This window comes from Engystomops pustulosus, chromosome 4 (genome assembly GCF_040894005.1).
Source record: "Engystomops pustulosus chromosome 4, aEngPut4.maternal, whole genome shotgun sequence".
Taxonomy (NCBI): Eukaryota; Metazoa; Chordata; class Amphibia; order Anura; family Leptodactylidae; genus Engystomops; species Engystomops pustulosus.
The window spans coordinates 191,336,748-191,361,208 of NC_092414.1; the positions used below are offsets into that span (position 1 = coordinate 191,336,748).

At 43.1% G+C, this 24,461-nt stretch overlaps 1 protein-coding gene across 3 annotated transcripts; it reads right to left on the minus strand.

Moving 5' to 3' along the window:
- Window positions 1-967: 967 nt before the first annotated feature.
- On the minus strand, window positions 968-23,461 carry AEBP1 (AE binding protein 1). 3 transcript variants are annotated; one of them, XM_072149061.1, is made up of 22 exons: window positions 23,221-23,461; window positions 17,350-17,667; window positions 15,342-16,076; window positions 14,353-14,406; window positions 13,809-13,874; window positions 13,606-13,689; window positions 9,243-9,317; window positions 8,327-8,389; window positions 7,416-7,475; window positions 7,193-7,258; window positions 6,982-7,091; window positions 6,724-6,863; window positions 6,230-6,314; window positions 5,792-5,936; window positions 4,787-4,875; window positions 4,581-4,704; window positions 4,296-4,492; window positions 3,715-3,894; window positions 3,235-3,625; window positions 2,943-3,082; window positions 2,542-2,641; window positions 968-1,861 (listed from the first exon to the last, which is right to left on the minus strand). In XM_072149061.1, the coding sequence occupies exons 2-22, from the start codon at window positions 17,627-17,629 to the stop codon at window positions 1,317-1,319; spliced, it is 3,729 nt and encodes a 1,242-aa protein (XP_072005162.1). In that variant the 5' UTR covers window positions 17,630-17,667; window positions 23,221-23,461; the 3' UTR covers window positions 968-1,316. The 3 variants fall into 3 exon arrangements, with proteins under 3 accessions (XP_072005162.1, XP_072005163.1, XP_072005161.1); XM_072149062.1 differs by lacking the exon at window positions 23,221-23,461 and adding an exon at window positions 18,847-19,169 and having other exon boundaries at window positions 8,336-8,389; XM_072149060.1 differs by lacking the exon at window positions 23,221-23,461 and adding an exon at window positions 18,847-19,169.
- Window positions 23,462-24,461: the final 1,000 nt, after the last annotated feature.

The window sequence follows — 24,461 nt, forward strand, 5'->3', positions numbered from 1 at the left end:
ACCACCACGAATCTACCTATAAAGGTAGATCGGGTGGTAGGTGGATGTATGGGACGTGAGGGTAGCCCTTTTTAGAGCTAATCCTCACGTCCCCGCTAGCCTAGCATAAACTTTATTGCCCTAATATGTTAATTTAATTAAGCGGCTACCGGGGCGTGGAGTAGCCGGACACGAGGCTACACGGCGCGGCTACTCCACGCCCCAGTAGCTGCTTTCCCCCGCCTACCCTGTGATCTTCGGCGCGCAGCTCCTGGCAGCTGCGCGCCCTCGTCCGTGAAGCCGGAGTTCTGCGCATGCGCAGTAACTCCGGCCTCGTTCCCGAGATCGCGCTTCTCGGACGAGGGCGCGCAGCTGCCAGGAGCTGCGCGCCGAAGATCACAGGGTAGGCGGGGGAAAGCAGCTACTGGGGCGTGGAGTAGCCGCGCCGTGTAGCCTCGTGTCCGGCTACTCCACGCCCCGGTAGCCGCTTAATTAAATTAACATATTAGGGCAATAAAGTTTATGCTAGGCTAGCGGGGACGTGAGGATTAGCTCTAAAAAGGGCTATCCTCACGTCCCATACATCCACCTACCACCCGATCTACCTTTATAGGTAGATTCGTGGTGGTAGGTTCCCTTTAAGTGTCTTTTGGTGGCCACAATCTATTATTCCTATAACTCAGCTGTGTTATTGCGCCTGGCCCCAAACTTCAGAGCTGAAATCAAATCTTTGGTGAACCTTTTGTAGACCAGTTTCTGTGCACTGTTTATATTGTATTTTTTACATACTTTTGACTGTGAGTGAGATAATAAAACATTCTCGCTATATATATTGGCTTTTTTATACTTTACAGTGTGAATTATTACTAAGTATTCTGCTGGTGTTAGGAAAATGTGTAGGAACTTTATTGTAAATCAGTGATACTATACATTTGTCTGATATCTCGAGGAGCAGGTATACATTCCCCAGTGGGGTTCGGGATCAGGATAAAATAGATCATCAATTTTTATTTCTCAGTAACAGCGCCCCACTGGTTAATAGGCAGTCCCTGGTATTGCATCTCATCTCGATGAATGCAAAAGTGCTGAGCTTCTAAACATGAACAACGCCTTTAAGTACTCTGCCATAAAGTTTACTATGAGTCCTGGTCAATGCAAGATTCCAGATAGAAGTAACAATGGGGCCACATCACTTTATTATGGCTTTACTGGGGACCCAGTGTGCAGAAAATCACAGCTATATATACACGTAGAGTAGACCCCTCTGGGGTAGAAACTTTAACCCTTTACGACGCTCAAACATCAATTTGTAACCCTGCTCCGTTGAGGTGGCCCTCTCAGAAGTCCCCAAAGTTTACGGTGTAAGTCTCTGCTGTGGTGAATGGGGCCACGTGTGTGGTGCCCTCTTCTTCCCAGGTTTCTGTCTCCACTTCTGTGACTATTTCTGTGTAGGTCTCAGTTTCCGTGTCCCACAGAGATTCGGATGGAGTTGGGGGCTCCAGCCTACGGGGTGGCATGGTTGTGGGGGTTTCTGTCGGAGGGAAGGTGGTGGTTGGTTCATAGGGAGTAGTTGTGGGGGGAAGAGTTGTGGTGAGATTGCGCTGGCGATTCAGCCACATTCGCCGTCTCTGCATGCGTTGTCTTGCCAATGGGGTAAGGCGACGGCCTCCAGGTGGTGCCAGGCGGAGCGGGCCCTTCCCTTTCATCGCAATTATTTCCTTGATTCGTTGCCAGTTGGAGCGTGCTAGTACGAAGTTACAATGGGTTGCCCCCATTTCATAGCCCACGATACACGTCTTGGTGCTCTGTGTAAAACCTTCGGCCCGCGCCGTCACTCGATATTCTCCAGGATTGAGAATACGCCAGTAGTCGCCACCACTCTCTAAGAAAATGGAAGGGATAATAAGGTAATTGAGCAAAGTTGCATCTTTTCAAGAGGTTGTACATATCGAGGCCTCCTCTGCATTTCATGGGCCACAAGGAACTGGCCTTGGTCCGTTTTTTTTTCGGCCCATGTGTCATCGGCGTGTGAGGTCACCAATGATACAAGAAAATGATTACCCAGGACAGGAATAGGAACTGCTCTACAATGGATGGCTAATGATCCAAAAACCATCATAAGTGTCTGAGAGCAGAATGGGCAACTAAAACAGTACTGCTCTGACACATGATACATTATCTCCAATGTTGTATGTAGGAGGCTTTTATTAAAACACGGCTATTTTGTTCCAGATCCAGCACCACACCTGTCCATGGTTTGTGTCCTATATTGCAGTTCAACCTCAGCTGCAATACCACCTATGGACAGTTGTGGTGCTGTTTTGGATCATGTGGAAGCCCTTTCATTTCCATCTACATTCTCAGGTGTTACTTTTCCTCACAACCATGTGATTTCTTCTATGAGTGACTACCATTATCCCCTATACAATGCTTCCTCTACATGCATACGTTTGTGTGTGTGTGTATAATATATATATCAGAAAGTTAGTAAACTTGTACAATAAATTACACAATATTGGGTAGTAACAAGGGTATTGTAGTCTCCTATTAGAATCACTTTACCTGTTTTGACGTCATGCTGTATTTCGGCTACAGAGATGGTCGCGTTGGCGATTGCTTCCCCGTGGCGATCCGTCACAATGCCTTTAATGCCGCGATGAACCTGTCAGAATGATGCAGATGATGCAGACAGTCATTCTTTTTGAAGGGCGTTGGCATAATTTGTGCCACATTTGTTAAATGTCACCAGATGTTGGCATCTCTAAAGTCTGTTGCCCACATGTGCGTTTGGTCCAACAAACTGAATGTGTGGGGGGTTTACCAGAACAAACTCAAATTGCCAAACTCGCCAAGTGTGTTCAGGTATTTTAGTTTCGGCCGAGTAAGTCTCACAAGTGGTGACATACCCTTTATTTGGCCTGGGATAGTAGTCATTTCTAAAAATTGAAGCAGTGGTCACTTACCTGCTCCATGAAGGTAAGCAGAGACTCTTTGTTATTCTCCCATTCCTCAGCCAATTCACTTTCATGGGGGAACTTGTCACAGCCCAGGTATATGGAGAGCTCCAGGCAGTTAGTGTGGAGGTAGCTGAAGTCGTTCATACCTGGTATAGGGGAGAAGAAGCTACGTGACTCCACACCCAAACCATATATAGCAAAGTGCAGGGTTGGCAGTGCCCTACCACTGGTGGGGGTAAAATAAAACGTGGTCATCCCCATAAATTAGGTTCTCAATGGTTATAAGTTTATTACTTACTGCCAGACACAGGCCTCCATTTTGCTCCATTGGCAATGCCCATCCCCCTGGTGAAGTCATCCGAGTGACAGCTGCCACGAGTGGTCTCTGCCATTGTTAGATGGGCTGAAGAATAGGAGATGGCAAGCCAGCGAAAAATCGCATTGTCATATGTCTTGGACACTCCTTCTTCATCCTCTCCTGGAACTTGAGAAACGGATTCCTCTTCTTCTTCCTCCTCCTCCTCCTGGAGAAACTGATGGCGATACCGGGGTGGAGGTTCTTCGTCCTTCACTGCTCTTGCCATATCATATGGGTAAGAAACCAGCTTTTCCCCACCTTGTAGATTAGCCCCCAGAACAAATGGGATTTTCTCCATCCACGCAATGATTGCTCTGGTCTCTACTGCCACCTAGAAAGAAATATACAATGTCTTGTCTTCATCACATTATTGACTATATTCTGTCTTCCATGTGCATTATACTGGCATACAAGCATTACCGTGGCATCTTCTGCCAAGTAGCTGTCTGGAATAGGAATATTATTGTTGGGGAACCGAGAAGGGACCTGCTTTCTCTCCTCTGCTGCCCACAGCGCAGTGTTAAGATCTGGAAAGTTGGTGAAAATGTCATAGCCTTCTTCTGTCCAGTGGCCCAGCGCCCAGTTACCAAGTTCTGAGCCCTGTGGTAGAGAGATCTGAGGTTAAGACTTGTGCAAAGGAGTTTTTGTGGTTTTATTTGTCCAAAAAAACTAGCTCCTTGGGGTTTTTTTGGGCTAGTCTTGTATTGTATACCAGACATATCACATGGATGAATGTTGTTCTACGGTGGCCACATCCTCCTGCCATACAGTGGCAGCGTAACCAACCAAAAAACGCTTCCACCCATTATATAAGTGCAAGGGAGTGGTGAATACATCTAATACAACTTTGGAGTCCTGATGCTGGAAATATATGCTGCTGTCTGTTATCAGTGTTATCAGTGCCAAAGAGGATGATAGGAGAGTATAACCAGTGTACACAACATGCTGAAGTAGCAAACGACTCAAAATTTCATGGCTTTTTAAGGGTAACATGTACTCACCATTGGGCTTGCAATCTCATACCCATCGGGGTTCAGTGAAGGCACAAGGTGAATTCTGGTCTCGTGGACTAGCGTTGTTATACGGGGGTTGCCATCTCGATATTCCTTGCACATAAATTGCATGAGAAGAAGCAGCAGCTCCCGACCTAGAACCTCATTACCATGCAGTCCAGCTGTATACCGAAATTCTGGCTCCCCTGTTGAGCAACACCCACTGTTAATTGTTAATTCTTTGACATTTTTAATATTAAAGCCATTTTGATGTGAACCCATCTGCTTTCTTACCTACTTCATGTTCCCCTGGATTGTCTGAGAACTCCATGGCGTAGATTTTCAGCCCCTTAGCAGTCTTTCCTATGTTATATATTCGAGTGATGGTCGGGCATTCTTCATTGACAACTTTCATGAGCTGAATGTGGACAACAAAGATGTTAGGTAGGTAAAAGGAGGGTGGTGGGGGATGCAGGTGGCAATGGAGAAGAAGTACCTACCTGCCTCATGTCTTTGTAATTGTGATGCTTGAAGTCCAAGTTATCGGCAGATGTAATGACCTCGTTCTGGCTGTAGTAACTGACCACATCTACAGAGAAGACGAAGCAGACGTTACACAGGAGGTAGGTGGACTCTAGAGAGTATACTTGTAAGGGTTCAGCTAAGATCTAAAAAGGAGTAGCGTGAATGTTGTATATACTCAAGAGGTATTACTTCGAGGGGAGGAAACACTGCCCTACAGGACGGTACATAATACAGGGCCATAGGCAAGGGCGGTTTTGTACATAATACAACTCGTGTAGATTCTTTAGGCTCAGGGTGGCCCAAGAGTTAATTCTCTAAAATCCAAACCTGATACTGTCCATCATCCTCCCATGTGATTTAAAGCATACTCAAGGTGCTAATACAGTTTCTAGGAGAGAGCAGTAGACTATGAGAGTTGATCACCTCTCTATGGGCACCCAAGCCATCATCCCAACACAGAGTTCATCAGACAAAATGCAAAGAATCTTCCTGCAGTTCCAGGAGACTCCATATGCTTCTCTATGCTCTATTTTAAATTGACACATCCATGGCTGCTTGGGACTTAAGGAAAAGTGAGAAGGTGTGGCAAAGCTCATGCTGACCAAACACTTCTACCTGTACAGGGGGACCCTGAAGAGAAGCTACAATGATAGTCTGAATTTACCCTCCTCCTTTCAGCTGTATTGGTGTCCTCAGGAAACTGATAGGATTGAAATTGTATTGGTGTCCACAGGAAGCCAATACGATTTAAACTGTATTGGTTTCCACAGGAGGCCAATACGATTGAAAGTTTGTAGCAGAAAAATTACTGCTTAAATTGTGCTGAACAAAGTGGGTTTTGGTTATAGTTTGGGCGGTCGGTCTGTAGAAGGTCAGCCATCACGCATATAGGGATTTTGCCATGTGCTAAGGCTTAACACTCGATTTTCATCTGTTCCGTCTATACACTGCCCCTTCTACCCCTCTCTGAAGTTTCTTACTGGAAACTGGACATCCCAAAACCTCTATGCGCATGCAGAGACTGCCATTCCAGGTCTGGGGATATACACGGATGAATCTTGCTACCACAGGTTCTGGAAAATCTGTCTGCACCGGTGTGTCCTTGTCCACGTTCCCATAGAACATCTATAAAGAAACAGATTTTATTTAAAATTACAAAAAAATTTTCATTTATCCAACTTGTCTATCACAAAATCAGCTGCAGTGTATGTTCCTGTGCTATTCTTCCAAAAAATCTAAACATATACAATGTGTCTGTTATAGTCTGTAGGGACACATGAAATTGTTAAAGGTAATGATGGGGATGACTATGTTATAAATTAATCCATACACTGCAAGAATGTTCAAAAATTGGGAAATCAAAGCATTTCCTAAGATATTTTGAGACATAGAGTATGGTGTACAGGAGTCATACTCACCATCTCCTCAAACCCATTGCTGTACATGGTCCATTTCTGACTGTCATTACTGAAGCCCACATAGAACGAGGTGACAAAATCATCACTATAAGGGAAAAAATGGAGATTAAAGCAAACAACAATATCTAATTCAAAATGAAGTTGTCCTCATCTATCATGGTGGCTACAAATGAGGACATGGTCTCCCAAAACATAGGAATAGTTTGGCAGTGCCCGTTCAGCCAGTCATAGGCCACAACCGTGACAGAGTTATTGGTTGAGAGGACATCTCCAAACATTTCTTGTATTAGGTGACACCAGAAACTGGAGCGCAATTGGAGACCAAGGCATTAGAGTATTGGAAATGTGGGTGGAACAACATTAAAGTGCAGTACAAAACCCCTTTAAGGCCTCATTTAAAAATCCTTATATTAGCTATGAGCCAGAAGTTGGCACCAATAGAAGTCTACAAGTATAAGCCTGTGGCAAGTGTAATATTTAAGAAAAATACTTACTGGAGGACAGAGTCCCGTCCTTGACTTATAATGCCAGTGAATAATGTGCTCCTTCTAGTGTCCACCTCCAACCATTGTGTTCTGCCATCATCCTCGGCACACCAGGCTCCGTCAAAGAAGTCATCTTCATTAGCACCTGCCTAGACATGTTGCAATCTAAGTCACCTTATAGATAGTTACCTCTTATATACAATGCTCAATGCTGATACACTATACAGAATTACTTGAGGACCCCATCCTACCTAATCTTGTACATACTTGCATGTTAAGACGACCCCTTTGGGCATGCAGCCCGTGGCGTAACATAGAGGAAGCAAGCATCTGGTCATCTTCTATGCGATGGGACTCGAGGCCAATAGGGGGGCACTCTGCATTAGGATTAAACAGTTAGCATGGGAAATATACAAGATATTTTACCAATCCAAAATGGTTTTGCAGAATCTAACCAAACACATAAGGTTCCACATACTTTTTCTCTCCTTTGGCGGTTCCTCCACCTCTTCTGAATCCCACGTATCTGGTTGCTTCTTCTTTTCTGCCATAGAAAGTAGATATTATTATTATTTTGTATCTCAATCACGTCTCTATTACATCCCACCATGTCTTTCTAATCTATGTCTATCTTTCTTGTCTTTTGATGACGCTTTCTGCCTGGTTGCTTCTTGCCCTTGATGGCCATGTTCTCTCCTCACCTTTACGTTTTCTCTCCTCCTCCTCCTCTCTCTCACGTTCCTCTTTGCTACTTGTTTTCTCTGTGGACAGAAAATATGGAATAATTGAATTACATTGTACACATCACATATTTACACTTTTTTAGTTTGGGGTGGATGTACAGCATAAAGCCAAGTGACACTCATGCAGAAATAACAAGGGTAAGCAAGAGAGTAGTCAGGAACAGGCCAGGGTCAGGGCAGGTGGAGTGTCTGTAGGTCAATGTAGGAGGTCCAAGCTTATAAATTAGAAGCTGGAGTCATCATGGGAGATCAGCAAGACAATGTCTTTTTACACATATTTAGGATATAGATATGAAAATTATTATTATTTTGCAAGGAACCTATTTTGCTCAGGCACCTTCCTGTGGGGATGCTGCCTTATATAATCAGCAGTAGAAGAATGTTGGGGCTATACAGTACATTGTCCCTTAATGGGGTTTTCCCACTAAACAAGTTAGGCCCTACCCACAGGATAGGGCCTAACTTGCTGATTGGTTGGGGTCTCAGTGATGAAAACACCACAGATCACAAGAATGGGGAATCCGATGGGGTCCGAGGTACCTCCATTGGAAACTTCGCCGCTCCCCAAGATGAATGGAGCAGACAGCCGTGCATGTCCATGCTACTCCATTCATCTCTATGGAGCTGACGGAGATTTCCGTGCGTGGACCCCCGTTCTATTGATCTATGGGGGTCTCATCACTAAGACCCCCACTGATCGGCCAGTTAGGCCCTATCCTGTGGATGCTGCCCACCATTTTTCTGCAAGGGGTGCTGCCTGAGACAAAAGGTTCAACTCTCCTCATAGTTGGTGCACCCATGTATAAAGGTGCCCTATACCTAACTATAGACACATGTACAGAAACTACTTGATGGCTATGTCTCCTCACCTGTCTCACCTGTCCACTCTTCCTCTGTTGTCTCTGGTGGCTTGAGGAAAACCGTATAATCATCTGCACAGATAAACAGAAATACCAAGTTGTTTTACAAGTGTCGACAAGTCAGAAGACCCTGAGATTTTCTCATAGTCGTGAAACCTTCACCTACTGTACTCTTTAATCAAGCCAAAGATGGGAGCCCTCATTAATAATTTCGCTACGCAATCCCCTGCGCGATCCCTGAAACCGTCGGAAAACCCAACGGAAATGCGGCCGCGAACCCTTAGTAAATAAGCCCCAATGTGTCAACATGTATTATGGTTCCAGTCCTCATAGGCCATACAGAAAATGCCCACATGAAAGGCTCCAAAATGTACAATACAACCGAATATTGACCTTTCCCCTGTTACTAAGAACTCAGGGACAAACAAAGTCCTTTTTGTATCAACTAGCCAATAACTCCAAACAAGATTGCCATATTCGAGGAACTGTGTCTTGTATATTTAATATGATCTGTCCCTCCAGGGCATTTTTATTTGGGAAACCTGGATCTGGGGAAGATAAACATAACTACACCCTGGCCTAGACATATCCAATGTTTGTTCTCATTTCATGGTCCTTGCTAGAAGATGACAAGAGAGGAATGTAAGAAAGTGATTGAGTGATATATTTAGAACTTGAGGGAGGCTTTTTCGTGGTATCACCTTGTATTATTTTTCGGCTTTGCTCATTCATTCCTTGTTTTACTATACATGAGGAATCTGACTACGCATGGTTTGTTTGTAGTCTGTTACCATGTAAACCGAACCATATTCACATACACAAAACAGCATTGTATCTTTATTTTAATTTCCAAAAAGATTGTAGATGCAATGGTGAGCGAGCAGACAAAATGCTCAATTATGACACAATTTTACGTGGTACTTACAGTCATCATAGTTAAGTCCTGGTTTGGGGTCTGTGTATTCAGGAAGTGGTGGAGGAGTCACAACTGCTGGCTTCTCTGAGGAGTCAAAAATACTGATTTCAGTAATACAGATTCATGTCCTGAATATACAGTAATATACAAACTAAAATCTGGAGTGTCTGTAAAAAGAAAAATCATGTTTTTAATTAAATTAAGGAAAAATGATTATTTACGTGGTGCCGTCGAAACCTGTGCAATCACAAAGAAAATTTACAAATATTCTATTACCATGTTTTATTGTTAGAAGGGTACCCCAATGATCAGTTGATTAAAGATTGTGTTCCCCTCCTAGAGCCCTCTGCTTTTAGCTGTCATTGAAACCTTTCTATGGATCTGCAGAAATTGCCGAGTGCAGCGCTCACCGATCTCCGTCAGCTCCATAAAGATTAATGGAGCAGAACGATCATGCGCGGCCGTCTTCTCCACTAGTCTGACGGAGCATCGAGGGGTCCGACGGACCCCTCGTTTTCGCAATCCGTGGGTGTCTCAGCACTGACACCTCCACTGATCAGCAAGTTAGGCCCTATTTTTCAATTCCACCAGATAATATAGAAATTGGCCATCCTCCTACCCTAGAAGACCACAATTTTTGTAGATTTCACTACAAATAAATAGAATATAAAAGCTATATACACATTGTAATTTAAGAATCTAGGCAAAACTTGGCTTTCATTGCATATTTAGAAGCAGATATCAAGCGAATTTCCCAAAATAACAACTCATAAGACGTTCTGAGTTTTCTTTGGACAAGTCACAGGAATGCTGTTTTATCTGTATGTTATTAAAAACTGCAGCTGTGACTTCTCTGACATCCCAGTCAACTATAAGGCTACATGATCTCAGTAACCCATAAGCATCCAGAGCAAGTTCCACATACAGTAATCCGTAATAACTTGCCCATGAAGTGTCGGTGGCATTACAACAGTGAGAACATGTCCACCAACACAATGGGGGTCATTTACTAAGGGCCCGATTCGCTTTTTCCCGACGTGTTACCCGAATATTTCCGATTTACGCCGATTTCCCCTTGAATTGCCCCGGGATTTTGGCGCACGCGATCGGATTGTGGCGCATCGGCGCTGGCATGCACGCGACGGAAATCGGGGGGCGTGGCCAAACGAAAACCCGACGGATTCGGAAAAACCGTCGCATTTAAAACAAAAAATCTGTCGCGGAGCTTGCACTTACCTTCACTCGGCCCTAGCCGGTGAACTCCAGCGCGTTCCGATGCTTTTCAGCGCAGCAGCGCCACCTGGTGGACGGCGGAGGAGCTACCTTAATAAATCCCGGCCGGACCCGAATCCAGTGCAGAGAACGCGCCGCTGGATCGCGAATGGACCGGGTAAGTAAATCTGCCCCATTGAGACCAGGGCCCATGATGCACCAGGGAGTGGGAGGCTCCTGCTTCTGCCAGTTGTCTTACAATGAAAAAGAAGAGAATGAGGGGGGGAAAGGGAGGATTTTTTTCATGTTTTTCAGGTGTATTTGAATTATAAAGATAAGATCAATACAGACAGTCCCGGAATTACAGATGACCCCTAGTTACAGACGGACCCCTCTGCCCACTGTGACCTCTGGTGAAGCTCTCTAGATGTTACTATAGTCCCAGACTGCAATGATCAGCTGTAAGGTGTCTGTAATGAAGCTTTATTGATAACGCTCCTTCCCATGAAAATCCAATTGTCACTGGGACAAAATAAAATTTGCCTAGAGTTACAATTAGAAAATATACCTGTTCTGACTTACCTACAAATTCAACATAAGAACAAAGCTAAAGAACCTATTCTGTATGTAATCCGGGGATTGTCTGTAATAAGGAGGATGAAGGAGGACAGAGCTGGAATAATTGTTTGGCCTTTTCTGCGTTGTCTAAGGGCTCTGCCATTTATTGGAGCAAAATAGATGGTGCCCAACGATGTTAGAGATGTCAATGATGGCGCTAGTTGTTGTCTTACAGCTGTATACTTTGTGAATGACAATCCTGCACTTTCTCCAGAGCTTTGGAGAACCCCAACAGACAAAGGACGTGGCAAAGAAGAATAGGCAGCTGTGTAATATCAAAAGCTGTGACTCAGAATAGAAATAAAATCTTAAAGTGAACCTGTCACAGTGATTTGTGACACTAAACCAACTAAAGGTCCTTGTGGACTTCTGGTTTAGGGTCCCAAATCAGCCTGCTGGAGCTCCGTATAGAAAAAAAATAATCCTTTATACTAAGGCCCCTTCCACACTTGCGTTGCAGATCACATCAGAGTTTGATCAGGGAGCGATCAGGGTTTGGTCAGTGTCTCAATTTTTCATGCATGTTTTTATGGTGTTCTCAATGCATTTTCAATGCGTTTTTCACGTGCAGATAACACGCTTGAAAAAGACTCAGGACTGAGCTCTATCTTTTCTATGGCATGTAATCAGTGATAAACGCATTGCACTTGCATTGGACTTGCATGTGTCTCAGAGTGCAATGCGTTTTTGATGCGTCTCCATAGACTTGTATGGTGCGATTCTCTCGCTTTTGACCTGCAAAAGTAAAGCATGCTAAAATTTAAACGCGTGTTTAAAAAACCGCGTGTGTGTACGTGAAAAAGTCTGAAAAAACCCATTGATTACAATGGGTCAGAGTGCAATGCAAGTTCTGCGCTTCCAAAGCAATAAGCGCGTGAAAAACGCGAGTGTGAAAGGGGCCTCACAGAGAGATCAATAAGTCCAATGGATGCATCTCTGGCACTCCCTGCATATGTGCAGTGATTCAATGAAGCCGGAGCAGTACATTCCAGCTTTGGAATGTGCAGTGAAGCCGGTGTGTACCAGTAGTATGGCAGCTTCATTGCCTGACTGTGCAGGCACCAGCTTCAGATTGAGGTAAGTATACAAGATTATGGGGCACATTTACTCACCCGTCCGGAGGAGTTCCCTGAAAGTGCATTGTCCGACGATAATGTACTGTGCCACGATTCACTAAGATCGTGCGCCCGATATCCTGCATGTGTCGCTTCCCCGCTCAGGTCCACCGGAGTTCACCTTCTTCTTCCTGGTGCATGTAAGTGCTTGATCTTGCGACACAATTTGAAAGTTAAATCCTGGCTCCGTCCGAATCAGACGGATCATCCAACGAAACGCCCCCCGATTTGTGTTGCATGAAATCTGATCGCGTATGACACAATCCCTGTCAAAGCCGTGCAAAACCCGAAAATCCAACGAAAGTGCGATCCGCCACTCTTAGTACCTTAGTAAATAAGCCCCTATTTTTTTTTTTTTACAGGCACATAGGGAAACTCTAAAGGGCGATTTGGGACATTAAACAACCAGTCCATAAGGACCTGTGGGTGGTTTAGTCTCCCAAATCACTCAGACAGGTTTCCTTTAAACCTTTTTTCCACTGGATTTCTATAAATATAAAGTCAAAGCTGAAATCAGAAACGTCTAGCAGTCTGTGCCACTATATACCGTTTACACTGAAGTTTGGGAATAGTTTTGCTCCTTACTAACTCTTTTTGGCACTGGGGATGGAATATTTAGGTCACAAGTGAAGTTCCCACTCATTATGGAGATTAGTCCAGCATACTGGCAGAACTGGACGGTTCTCCGCTGTTTGTTAAAAATTCCATAACATCCTTTATCTATATCTGTAATAAGAAGCCGACAGACTATACATTGCCTATAACATATAAAGAAAGGAAAGTTTCTGGATTCATTAGAGTTGTTCTTTACTGCTAAGGAACGTGCAACAAGTGCTACTTTCTTAAAGGGGTTGGGAAAGAACTGGTCCAGAAATTGCGCCACGTATGTCAGTATATCCCTTTTAAAACATTATCTTATCATGATGACTTAAGGTAAATCACATACTCAAAACCGCTACATCTGAATATAAGCAATGGCACATTGGGGCTCATTTACTAAGGGTCGCGGATGGCACTTTCGTCAGACTGTGCGCTGTTTTCAGGATTGCACAGCTTGGACAGGTATTGAACAGGTGTCTGCACTGGGATTGTGTTGCACGCAATCATCTTTTGGCGAAGCTACGCTGGCTTCCATGCAACACAAATTAGGGCACGTGCTATCCGACGATCTGACTGATTCGGACTGAGCGCGGGATTTAACTTTCAAATTGTGTCGCAAGCCCAAGCACTTACATACACCACTAAAAAGAAGGTGAACTCCGGCGGACCTGAGAGGGGAAGCGACACATGCAGGAAATTGGGCGCACAATCTTAGTGAATCGTGACATTATCGTCGAACAATGCACTTTCGGTGAACTCCGCGTCCGGGTAAGTACATGTGCCCCATTATGTTATCCTCTTTATACAACAACAATGAAGATTCTTACTGGGTGTAGGCTTCACATAGACCATAGGACGTTCTGGGCGCTCTGGTACTTTTGGAGGTTTCCCACGACGCCTGTTGTGACCATCTACGTGAAGAAAATAATTTTGCATAGTGAGGAAAGCTAAATTTAATATTCAAAGAGAAGTAAAAAAGTATACAAAATAATAATAATGTTTGTCTAATAAAACTATAATGGATACATACAGTCATCATAGTCCTCCCTCTCCAGATGTTCATTGTAATCTTCAGTTGGAGGCTCCACTTCCCCACCTGATGGAAATATAAAGATGTTGTTGCAATGTAAGTCTATTGAATAATCCGATTTATATGACTGTTTTCATATATTGATAGAACATTGTTATTACGATACGAAGCACTAAAGCCTCTGCACAGATAGGTAAAATGTAATATTATGGCCACTTGCAGTAGTCATTCCGAGCTTACTGCATACTAGTTATACATTGAACTCAATGGTAGCAATGTATACAGTAAACCCTGGAGCTCCCCCTTCTGGTCGTTACAGGGAGGAATAAGTGAATATTTTATTCTGCATAAAAAAATAAGTGAAGACTATGAATAGGTATTTAAAAATTAATTGGCAGAGAATATCAGAACAAAATATAGAATATAAAAATTTTAGCTCCCTAGAGCCTTTGCCAAGCAACAATACAGACAAATTTAATCACCTCAAAGGTGTCAAGAGTATGTCATATAATGAAGATAAAGAAGAGGAGAATGTGCCACTCACCAGGTCTTGGTCTGCCGGGTTCTCTAGGTTCTGGAAGCGGTTCTACATATTCTCCTAAAATACAAATAGACAATTAGGTGTCTTCAGAATGATGTATCTACTGACTATAATACAATGGGGCAGATTTACTTACCCAGTCCTGTCACGATCCCGCGGTGGGTTGTCCAACGAGGATTCGGGTCCGGTGCGATTCACTAAGGTCGTTCGTCCAATTTGCTGCAGGTGTCGCTTCTGCACCGAGGTCCGCCGGAGTTCACCTGCTTCTTACTGGTGCAAAAACCCGGGGTAATTCGACGCAAAACGGAAATATTCGGGAAAACCCGATGGAATCGCGGTCTGTGGCCCCGTAGTAAATGTGCCCCAATGTCTGTTTGTGCATATTTTTCGGAATCCTAATCTGATCTAAGGACACAAGTATTCCGTACTTGCTACATAATGTGCTGGACACAATTCACATATAGTAATTCAATTCTTTGCTATACTAATACTAAGCCTATAGTATTCAAGGTTCATCTGAGCTGAGAAATTAGACATTTCCTGCCTGTTCTCCAAGGTTTAATCCAGGACAGTTCTACTCCCAGCCCGGCGCTCTGTACGGCGGCCATATTCCCCTGAAGATACAACGCCGAAATATAGATGGTTAAAGTTTCTTCACTAATTGTTTGATGACAAATATGACTGAATTAATCTCTATTAATTTGATGCAGAGGGCTCTACCCCCCCCCCCCTTTCAAAAGATATGTATCCCAGAAGTCAAAGTGTGAATTGGCTCATACTTGGTAATCTTTCATATTCATGCAGCACACATAGACTCCCAGACACCATAAAATGTTGTGCAGAGGTTTTGTGTGGTAGTCCAGCCCAAATTCCATTTAATAAAGAAGAGTTGAAATAGATTACAAAATCCTTCACCAGCTGTTCCACTAATTTTAGAGGTACGTAGTCATTCTGACAAACAAGTTCTTGCACTCAATATCATATGAACCTACCTTCTGACCACACATCCTCTCCAGTCTGTGTTTTTGTGCCAGTCACCGGTGGTCTTCTGTATCTTTCCTCTTCCTCTGGAGACAGTCTATACCTGTCCTGGTCAGTAACATCAGGTGTTCCATATGGATACTCTACTGGTCTTGTCACTTGTGGTGGTCTATACCTGTCACCTTCTCTTGTAACATCTGGTGCTTTGAATCCTTCCTCATCATAGTCCTCTGGGCCCACAGGTCTGCTCGGTCTATAGCCGTCTTCCTCTATGACGTAGGGTTTTCTGTAATCTTCCTCATTATAATCCTCAGTGACTTGAGGTGGTTTATATCTGTCCTCGTTTTCTTGTTCTGTAACTTTAGGTCTTCTGTTGACCTCTTCATCAGGAGTTTGTGGTTGTCCATATGTATCTTCTTCCTCTGTGATTGGTGTCCTATATCTGTCCTCTTCTTCTGGATGCTGAGGTCTTGTGTATCTCTCTTCCTCTTTGATTTTCTTCTTTCTTTCCTCTTCTTCTACCTCCGGACGTTGTTCTTGTTTCTTAGCTGGTGTCTTCTTTGTGGGTTTGGGTGGCTTTGGCTTTTTAGTAGGTTTTGGCTTTTTTTCTTTAGGTTCTTTAGGCTTCTTAGTTGGTTTTGGTGCTTTTTCTTTTTTAGGTGCCTTTTCTTTGGGTTTTTTGGTTGGTTTTGGCGGTTTTTCTTTCTTTTCTTTCTTTGGTTTTTCTTTAGCTTTCCCAGCAGCTTCTGTGGTGTCAAAATACAGGAATTTTTAAAGTAACATCAAGTCAAGATGAAATCTTACAGTAGGCTTCACATCAAAGAAGTCATCATCTTTTCCTTTCCTGACAATAATAGGAAACACATTTCCTTTAAAGGGTTCACGAACATAGCAAAGTTGTATACATCAAACTTGTATGGTAGTGCATGAAGGCTGTATACCTCCATACAACGGGTAGCTTATATTTTTAGGGTTTTAGTAATGTCTTTACTGATGTAGTACATAAAAATGAGAAATAATTCATTATCACTGAACCCAACATTCTCATCCAGACGTTGTGGGATCTACACACTTATCTGACACTGTTAAAGGCTCATCAATTACACAGTGATTGAGAATAAGATGAAACTAATGACCCCCATGTGTCATGGATTTTATCATCTGGGACTGTATTTACTCATGCAGATAATTATTGACAGGCTGAGCCACATCTTCAGGAAGAAAAGTAATTGTCCAGGAATGTTTTGTGATTTCAGTCTGGGGTTCATAAAATTTTCCCTTTTGGAGAATGACAAGTTAGTTAGGGATTGGGAATCTTATAGGCCTAGAAATGTTTCCTGTAAAAAATAAAATATGCACAGTATTTCTGGGTAGGTACACTATAAGTCAATGTCCGACCCTTTAACAGGCCTTCCAACATGACTAGGGATATAAGGCAAACCAAAATACCTTTTCTGAAGAAAACATGACTCAAGCAGAGTCATCTTTTTCTGGGTTTTACCACCTAGGAAGAAGCATTTGGGTCTGGTAGTACTCCTCTTTAATAAGAAGAATAATAATTCTTTATTTATATAGCGCACACAGATTACGCAGCGCTGCACAGAGTTTGCCAAATCAGTCCCTGTCCCCAATGGGGATCACAATCTAATCAACCTACCAGTATGTTTTGGAGAGTGGGAGGAAACCGGAGGACCCGGAGGAAACTCACGCAAACATGGAGAGAACATACAAACTCTTTGCAAATGTTGACCTGGATGAGACTTGAACCCAGGACCCCAGCGCTGCAAGGCTGTAGTGCCACTGTCTTTGGCAAAACAAGATGAGAAAATCAGCTCTCCTCCAGTACTGAGACAAAGTCTCTTGCTAGATCCTTCTATTGGGGCTTTTTTTAAGCTTTGGCCATATGGTGTACAAAAGATCCTCTTGCACTACACATTTCAAGATGTCTCAAGCCAAGTGTTAAGAAGGACAAGTGGAATATTGTTACAATCCATAGTTCCATCGTCTCGTGACACTTACCTCCAGTATCTCCTTTAGGTGTTTTTTGTTTTTTCCCAATTTGAGTCTCTTCTTCTTCTTCTAACCCTCCATCCCCGGTGACTGGAACTCCAACGTCATATTCCTCTCTTCTTGGTTCTGCATTATCATCATCATCTTCCTCCGGGGTCAGTTCTTTAAGGAATCCTTCTAGGAAGTCTTCGATTTCATCATCAGTCAGAACGGTTTGTGCCTGGCTTGTAGAGGGCAGCAGTGGCAGGAGCAGGGACACAATCACTAAGGATATTCCACTTTTCCACATTCTTCAATTTGAAGGAGGCAACAAGGCAGGAAGGATCCCTACAATAAAAAAAAATGAAATGTGAATTATATCAAAACAGGAGCAACAGAATAGTAGCCTATAACAACCAATCATCTTTTAGCATCTATTTCTCATTGTCATTTGAATGAAACCTGCGGCCATCTTGGTTGCTATGGACAACAGCTCCACGCTTTTGATAAATCTGGTATCATGTGCAGGCAGTCCCCGGGTTACATCCAAGATAGGATGTAACCTTTTTGTCCCACTGACAATCGGAGTCTCCAAATTTTTTGCTGTAATGGGACCAAGGATTATCAATAAAGCTTCATTACAGACACCTTACAGCTGATTATTACAGTCTGGGACTATAGTAACATCCAGAGAGCTTCACCAGATGTCACAGTGGTCAGAAGGGTCCATCTTTAACTAGGGGTCATCTGTAAGTTGGATGACCGCCTGTACTTACACACTGTGTGCATACCACTACCATATATTGTGTGCATACCACTACCATATATTGCATACTCATGGGGAACCCTCCTACTAAGGAATACAGAGACTAAAAGAAAAATTCCTACATAATGTAAATACCATATATATAACTAAGGGCATCATGTAAAGTCATTATCACATCACATGCCCCTCCAGCTACATTTATCATAGAGTGCCATACACACTCAGAGAGGCCAGCTGGATCAGACTGTGAGGGGATTTCCATTTTACTCATATTCCATTGTGTCATACAGGTCTCATGGGCGGTCTACCGGCAGTAACCCACAATGCAAAAGGGCCACAGTGTGCAGCAACTTCTATAATATAAAGAAACTTCAGAAACTTCTATAATATAATGCTATATGCAGGTTGATTTTCCTGGAGCTCCCCAACAGGAGAAACAAAGTATTACACAACTAAAATGAAAGTCACATGTAATAAATGCATGTGTTGGGTCCTTCAGAAAGACGGATGCTCTTTGAAGCCACTTTCTAGAATAGTGTCTGGAAGGGAGACAATGGAAATTTATCTTCTAAACGAGACAATATGTTAAAGATTATTTAAATCTGTAAAACAAGGATCTTTCAGAAACAAAGAGGGGTGCAAGTATTAGGACAAGAATTGCCAAAAAGTGACTCTTGGCAGCTAAGTGTCACTTACGAGAACATCCTCGTCTATCACAAAGTTGGTTGTAAGATTGCCAGTTGACTTACTGCTCCACCTACCTCTACTGAGAATCAGACGAACCCTCAGGATGTGAAATAGGAGATGGTCTCCAGCTAGAAGGTACCATTGAAGTAGGAGCAATATCTCCTGTCCCTCTCCACCAGGTCTTCTAGGTAGTGTGTTCTCCAGAGTCTGAATATGGAGGACAAAGAGATTTCCCAGTCCCAGCAGAGTTCAGGGACAACACATAGAGGTATCTGCTGGTGACTTTATAAATCAAGGGTCCAACTATTGTTCTTTTCATCCAAATCCCTGCCGTTATCCCAACTCTTCTGACCCTCTCTGTCTGTACCTGACATCTGCTGGAAGGAAATTGAATCCAGCCCCTCTCCACCCTGCCTCCCCTCTAAAATCCTTAACCCTCCCAGCACCACAAATCAATGCTCCTGCAACACAGGGAGGGAGAATAAGAAGGATGAAATATGGAACGGACAGGAAAAGGCTGCTGAGAAAGTCAGGAGAGTGGGGGACATACACTTAGATTTGCTGGAAATACAATACATGTGTAGAAGTTGACTTCTTATAAAGTATATATATACTCCAAGTTAGTAGTGACACATTTTGCATATTTTCTTTCATACATAACCTCAAATTCTACCACTTCTTAGCATAAGGACAGTAGATTGACCTGTAGCATGGAAGAGAAAACTTTAATGGTTCATTGAATAGAACTGTGACTTGGGGTTCTGGGTTCAAATTGGACGACAGGCAACACCTATCTGGAATGTAAATGCTCCTCCTCAAAACACTGCTAGTTAAAGAGTTAAAGTTGACTTTGTATTATACTTCATGATGTATATGGACTATCCAGAGACTATATGATAAAAGATAAGTCATTAGATACTTTATCAGTCTCCTTTATCTCTCAGCTGTCAGTGGATACAGGACATAAAGTTGTTTTATACAAACTGCTTAAATAGAGAAGAAAGGAAGAGGAAAAAGATGGACACAAGGACACACATACATTACAGTGTTTACCGTTATCATCTTCACTAGTGAGTTATAAAATATTGACAAAAGTTTCGTTACACTTTAAATTTGGAATTTGTATTTTGAGTGAATAGTGTTCATTGGGATAACCCAGTTTTTTTTCCCACCCAATTCCTGGAGTCTACCATCATTAACATCCCTGGTCTCTTCACTTCTGTGCTTTCACCAGTATCACCTTTGCAGCAGCTACCTGGCACTGAGACATGTTATCATTCCTCATATGTCAGTAAATACTTGGATTCCCCTTCTTTTATAGCTCTGTGTTTTACTCTTACCCTTTTTTTCCTCCTGGAAATATGTTATTAAATTGGCACCAGGGTGTTACCATATCCTGATAAATAAATTTTCTCCTCCCTGGAGGTGCACTAACTTGACCATGTAAAAGTGTGAGGGGACACTCCCTAATTGGTTATACCCAGTTGTCAATTTATTCATAAATTAATAAATGGCCTTTTCTCATCTGTGTGATGAAATATTTGGTCTTCTTTAGACACCAAAACCACCAGGCTTTGAGCCCTGTCTTCCCCCTATAGTCCCCTCTAGCTATACCCCAGTTATGCTCTTATGTATCAACTGAATTAGGATCTTAGCAGTCATTCAGCCCCATTTTGACAACATCTTTCGCCAAAAATACCACTGTAGTATAGGAATGAAACTGTCAAGTGGCAGCACACATGAAAACTCAATATACATGTCATTGCTGAAAACTTCACGTGTACCTGTCCCTCAACTAACAAAATGGTGGCCATTGACATATTACGGTCCCAAAGCTGCTGTCTTTGCTTTTGGTTTTGACATGGTCATAGGTCTGTTCTTCACTGTCCTGGTCATATCTATTGTTCTTGCTCAGTCTCTGTTTGGTTACACAGCCAACTCAGCATCAATCCTTGACTATTAGAGAAGATGCCATGTCGAAAAGGGAAGGTCCAATTCCTTTCATTCTTCATCTCTTCTGCAGTACTTTCCAGGTGAAGAGGCATTTGCCCCATATCATCCAATACTACCAGATCACAACTATCTGCTTGAGCTTTTCCCCTCCATTATAGCTTGCTTGGGCCTAGTTCCTTTCCTGTTTTGGACCTCCATAAAGACATTGCAGCCACATAGTGTTTTCCACAAGATGGTCCACATGCATGCCCAGCTCTATTGTGCAAAAGCTGACCGTATATATTATTGGAGTGACTCCTGCTACCTATAATCAATGCTTATTCCATTAAACATTTACACACACAAACACATACACCCCATGTACATAGCAGAGGGGTGTAACCCCAACTGAGGCACCAGGCTATCACTGATACCCCTTCAGTCCTATAGCTACACCCCTGATGGTCCCTTCTCTCCAGGCTAATGAAGAATGTTCTTGCGCAATGGGGGGTAGGTTTTTAGTATGTCCCAGAGGGGAAGATGTGCCCCTGATTTGTACAATAAGGCTCATAATGAATGCACTACCATGAACATCTGAACAGCCACCCGCTGAGTGGAAAGTCATTTAGTATATACCGAGAAGAGAAAGTAGTGAAAAGTGGACATAATTCTCCATGTGCAAACAATTACATGTGTGCTGGTGCATGGCTGCTCGTAGGATGGATGGATATTACACTGTCGTTATTACTATTTATAGATGCACTTGCTTTATACAGCGCAGGGGGGCCCTAAAACTTGTCCGTGTGATAAGCAGGAGTCACCGGCTGGTGCTCCATATCTTTGATGTTCCCCCCTGGTAGGCAGCACATTGTGTGATCTTCCATATGTCTGCTGAGTGTCTATGATAATGACTGTGTGTGTTTCGAGTGAGTGGGAGGGTTCCACTCCACAATAAGGGGGGGAGATGGTAAGGAGACAGGAAATGTGTTGTTGGGGGCATTATTTAGCTGGCACTGGGTATAAGCTCTTGTTATTTTAATTAGGGACAGGCTCATAAACAACCACCATGACGACTCTTAAGAGTCCGGAGTGATTGAGGATAAGTCCATGCTATAATAATAGGAAGGCATAACTCAAGCCCTGGCTCGGGCCTATCCTAAAATACATGGCTGCACCTGGAAATGCTTTATTACAACGCACTTCAGGCCAATCAATGTTACGTTATTCCCCGAGGGCTCGCAGTATATTGCTCTAGTCACATGTTATGAGACCTGTAATTTCTCATTACTGGTGAAAGCCATTATGGCAAATGACTTTGGATTAGTTTCACAATCACACATTCTTCCCAGAGGATCTTATCATCAATCTCTTGTTCCAGATGTGGAGAGTATGTCTTCTTTAGAGGTCTTCTTTGGCTCTAGGGAATTATTCCCAAGTGTTTTGCAATCAAAAGTATTTAGTTCAAGATGCTCTAGCACCTCTTAACTAACTCTACTTGGTTGGTGGGTTAATGGCCTTGGTCATTGACTGGATAGTGGACCCTCAAGTCTGATGGATGGTGGCTTTCCCATCACATTGCCAATCTCTGATACTGGCTGTGGTCATGGTCTCCTTTTCCATGTCAAAAGGGGGTTAGAAGTATTAACCCCTGTGGTACACCTTGGTGTGGTGAAGTCACCCAGTACATATCACTGAATTTGACAGGTAGGTCCTGAACCAGTGGCAGACCTTGGCCACCAAAGTATTAGAAGATCCTGTAGTGAGTCCAGGCATTAACCTACTACTAAACTCCATAGATCCAACAAGAGACAACCTAAACCTTCCTGCACACAAGATGTAGAGTTAAATGGGACACAACAGTCCCACCGATCAACCACCGATGACTTAGGCTACACAGAACGCAAACATGAGCAGGAATAGGAATATCTTTAGCATCTCAGGCAGTCGGCTCGTGCAAGGGACTATTGATTCCACAATCCTTTGCATTACCCCATAGAAGCAGGGATGCACCAGCCATGGGGCGAGTTGGGCCTTTTGCCTCAGGCAGCACAACCTGCAGCAAGATGAGGTACAGCACCAGGGAGGCAGTCACCTGCTATAAAACAGAGCATGACACTTATAAATAGGATTTCTTCACACCAGATGACAGCATGGGTTTGAGACACTGTATGGAGAACTAAAAAAATAACCTAATGTACTACTACGGGTGGGGGAGGAGGGGGCGCCGTACTATAGCTCACCTCTGGCAGCAAAAAGTGTAGGTTTACCCTTGCATAGGAGTGAATGGGAACATATACTAGCTGTAAGAAAAATACAACTCGCATATGTCCCAAATTTCTCATCGTGTGCATGAGCCCTAATAGCTAATACTTATGGGAGATTTTGGCACATTTGGTGAAAAAAGAAACATGTCCTATAGTCTGAACAAAATCCACACTTCAAATATAGTGCAAGTCCAAATCCACAATGGAAGGCATGATGGGAAACCTGCATCAAATCCCATTATGTGAACATACCCTATTTTGGAGGCACGGTTGTAGTCTATATCCTAGAGGTTAATGGAGAGTGGGTCCCCGGAATGATTTAGAGGGTCCTGAGAACCTCAGTCCATCACTGCTGATGACAGTGAAATGGTTACAAATCCTCATTACTGTTCATTCTTTCCTCACTCTCCGGTGTACAGTTGTTGTATGTTTGGCTTGTCCAGTAATCCTCTAAGTCTTTCCTCGTGCTGATACTTTGTCTCTTGGCCCTTCTGATCCTCACAACACCCGTGGCTTTCACCTTGTGGCTCCTGGGGCTGAATACGGAACTGGTACATTACCCAATTCCTGATACTACCTGCTTCCTCCGAAAACATGAACTTTGATCTAATCCAAAGCGGGGTCAGCAGACTTCATTCCTTTGTGTAAGTGCAGCTTTACTCTGCAGACTATCTCATCATTAGCCCTGTTTTATCTCACTACTGTTCTCCAGCTGTACAGAACATCTCATCACATCATTTGTAGGGTCTTCCAGTTCTTCCAAGCACCTTGATATTATCAGTCCCTGAAGATGATCTTTCTATTAACCCTTTGTATGTCGTAAGGCCTATAGTTATACAACACAGAAAAAGTATCAATTAGATCTTTAGTTTAGATTATTCATCATTCAAAGTTTCGTAACAGGATCTTACCCTATTTTGAAGCCCTGAAATTAAAATTCCACATCTGCATGTCAAAGCTGGAGGTGACAGGGTTAACTACCGGTGGACTTCTTGAAGATTTTGTCATACCCATCTGGCCACCGCTGAAAAACATTTTCTGAAAGCCATCAGCCACAATATGGAGAACATGAGCAGATTTATCTTGGCAGAGCACAAAATGATAAACACATTGGAAGGAGATGAGACCTCGTGATGGGGCAGAGAAGGCCAAAGGCAGCAGGTCCAGGATTCTTCATACACAGACTTCTTCCTGCTGAATTACACAATTCTATCTGTTTACGCCACCAGCGAAAGTGCAAGAGGTGAAAGTAACTAGTAAACCCCGCAAGATAAAGGAGACTCACATAAAAGAAGAAAGGAAAGAAGAATTAAAAGAAAGGAAAGAAGAATTAAAGAAACGTGAACATTTATGAAAATCATGTTTACTTATTATAGAATTTGAAATTAAGACAGGAAGGGGGCTTCCCCATTCAAGACCCTCATCTTAGAGAGTGGTAGAAAGAGGGTTTTACATCCCACAATTTAAAATGCCCCCTTCCTATGACTCGTAGT

Excerpts from the sequence above, each read along its gene's own strand:
- AEBP1 (XM_072149061.1), bottom strand. The coding sequence starts at position 17,629 with ATGTGGAAAAGTGGAATATCCTTAGTGATTGTGTCCCTGCTCCTGCCA. Across the intron at positions 14,407-15,341 it reads AGAGGATGTGTGGTCAGAAG|GAGAATATGTAGAACCGCTT; the intron begins GTAGGTTCATAT and ends TTTGTATTTTAG. Across the intron at positions 9,318-13,605 it reads CTATGTGAAGCCTACACCCA|AGAAGCCAGCAGTTGTGACT; the intron begins GTAAGAATCTTC and ends TTGACTCCTCAG.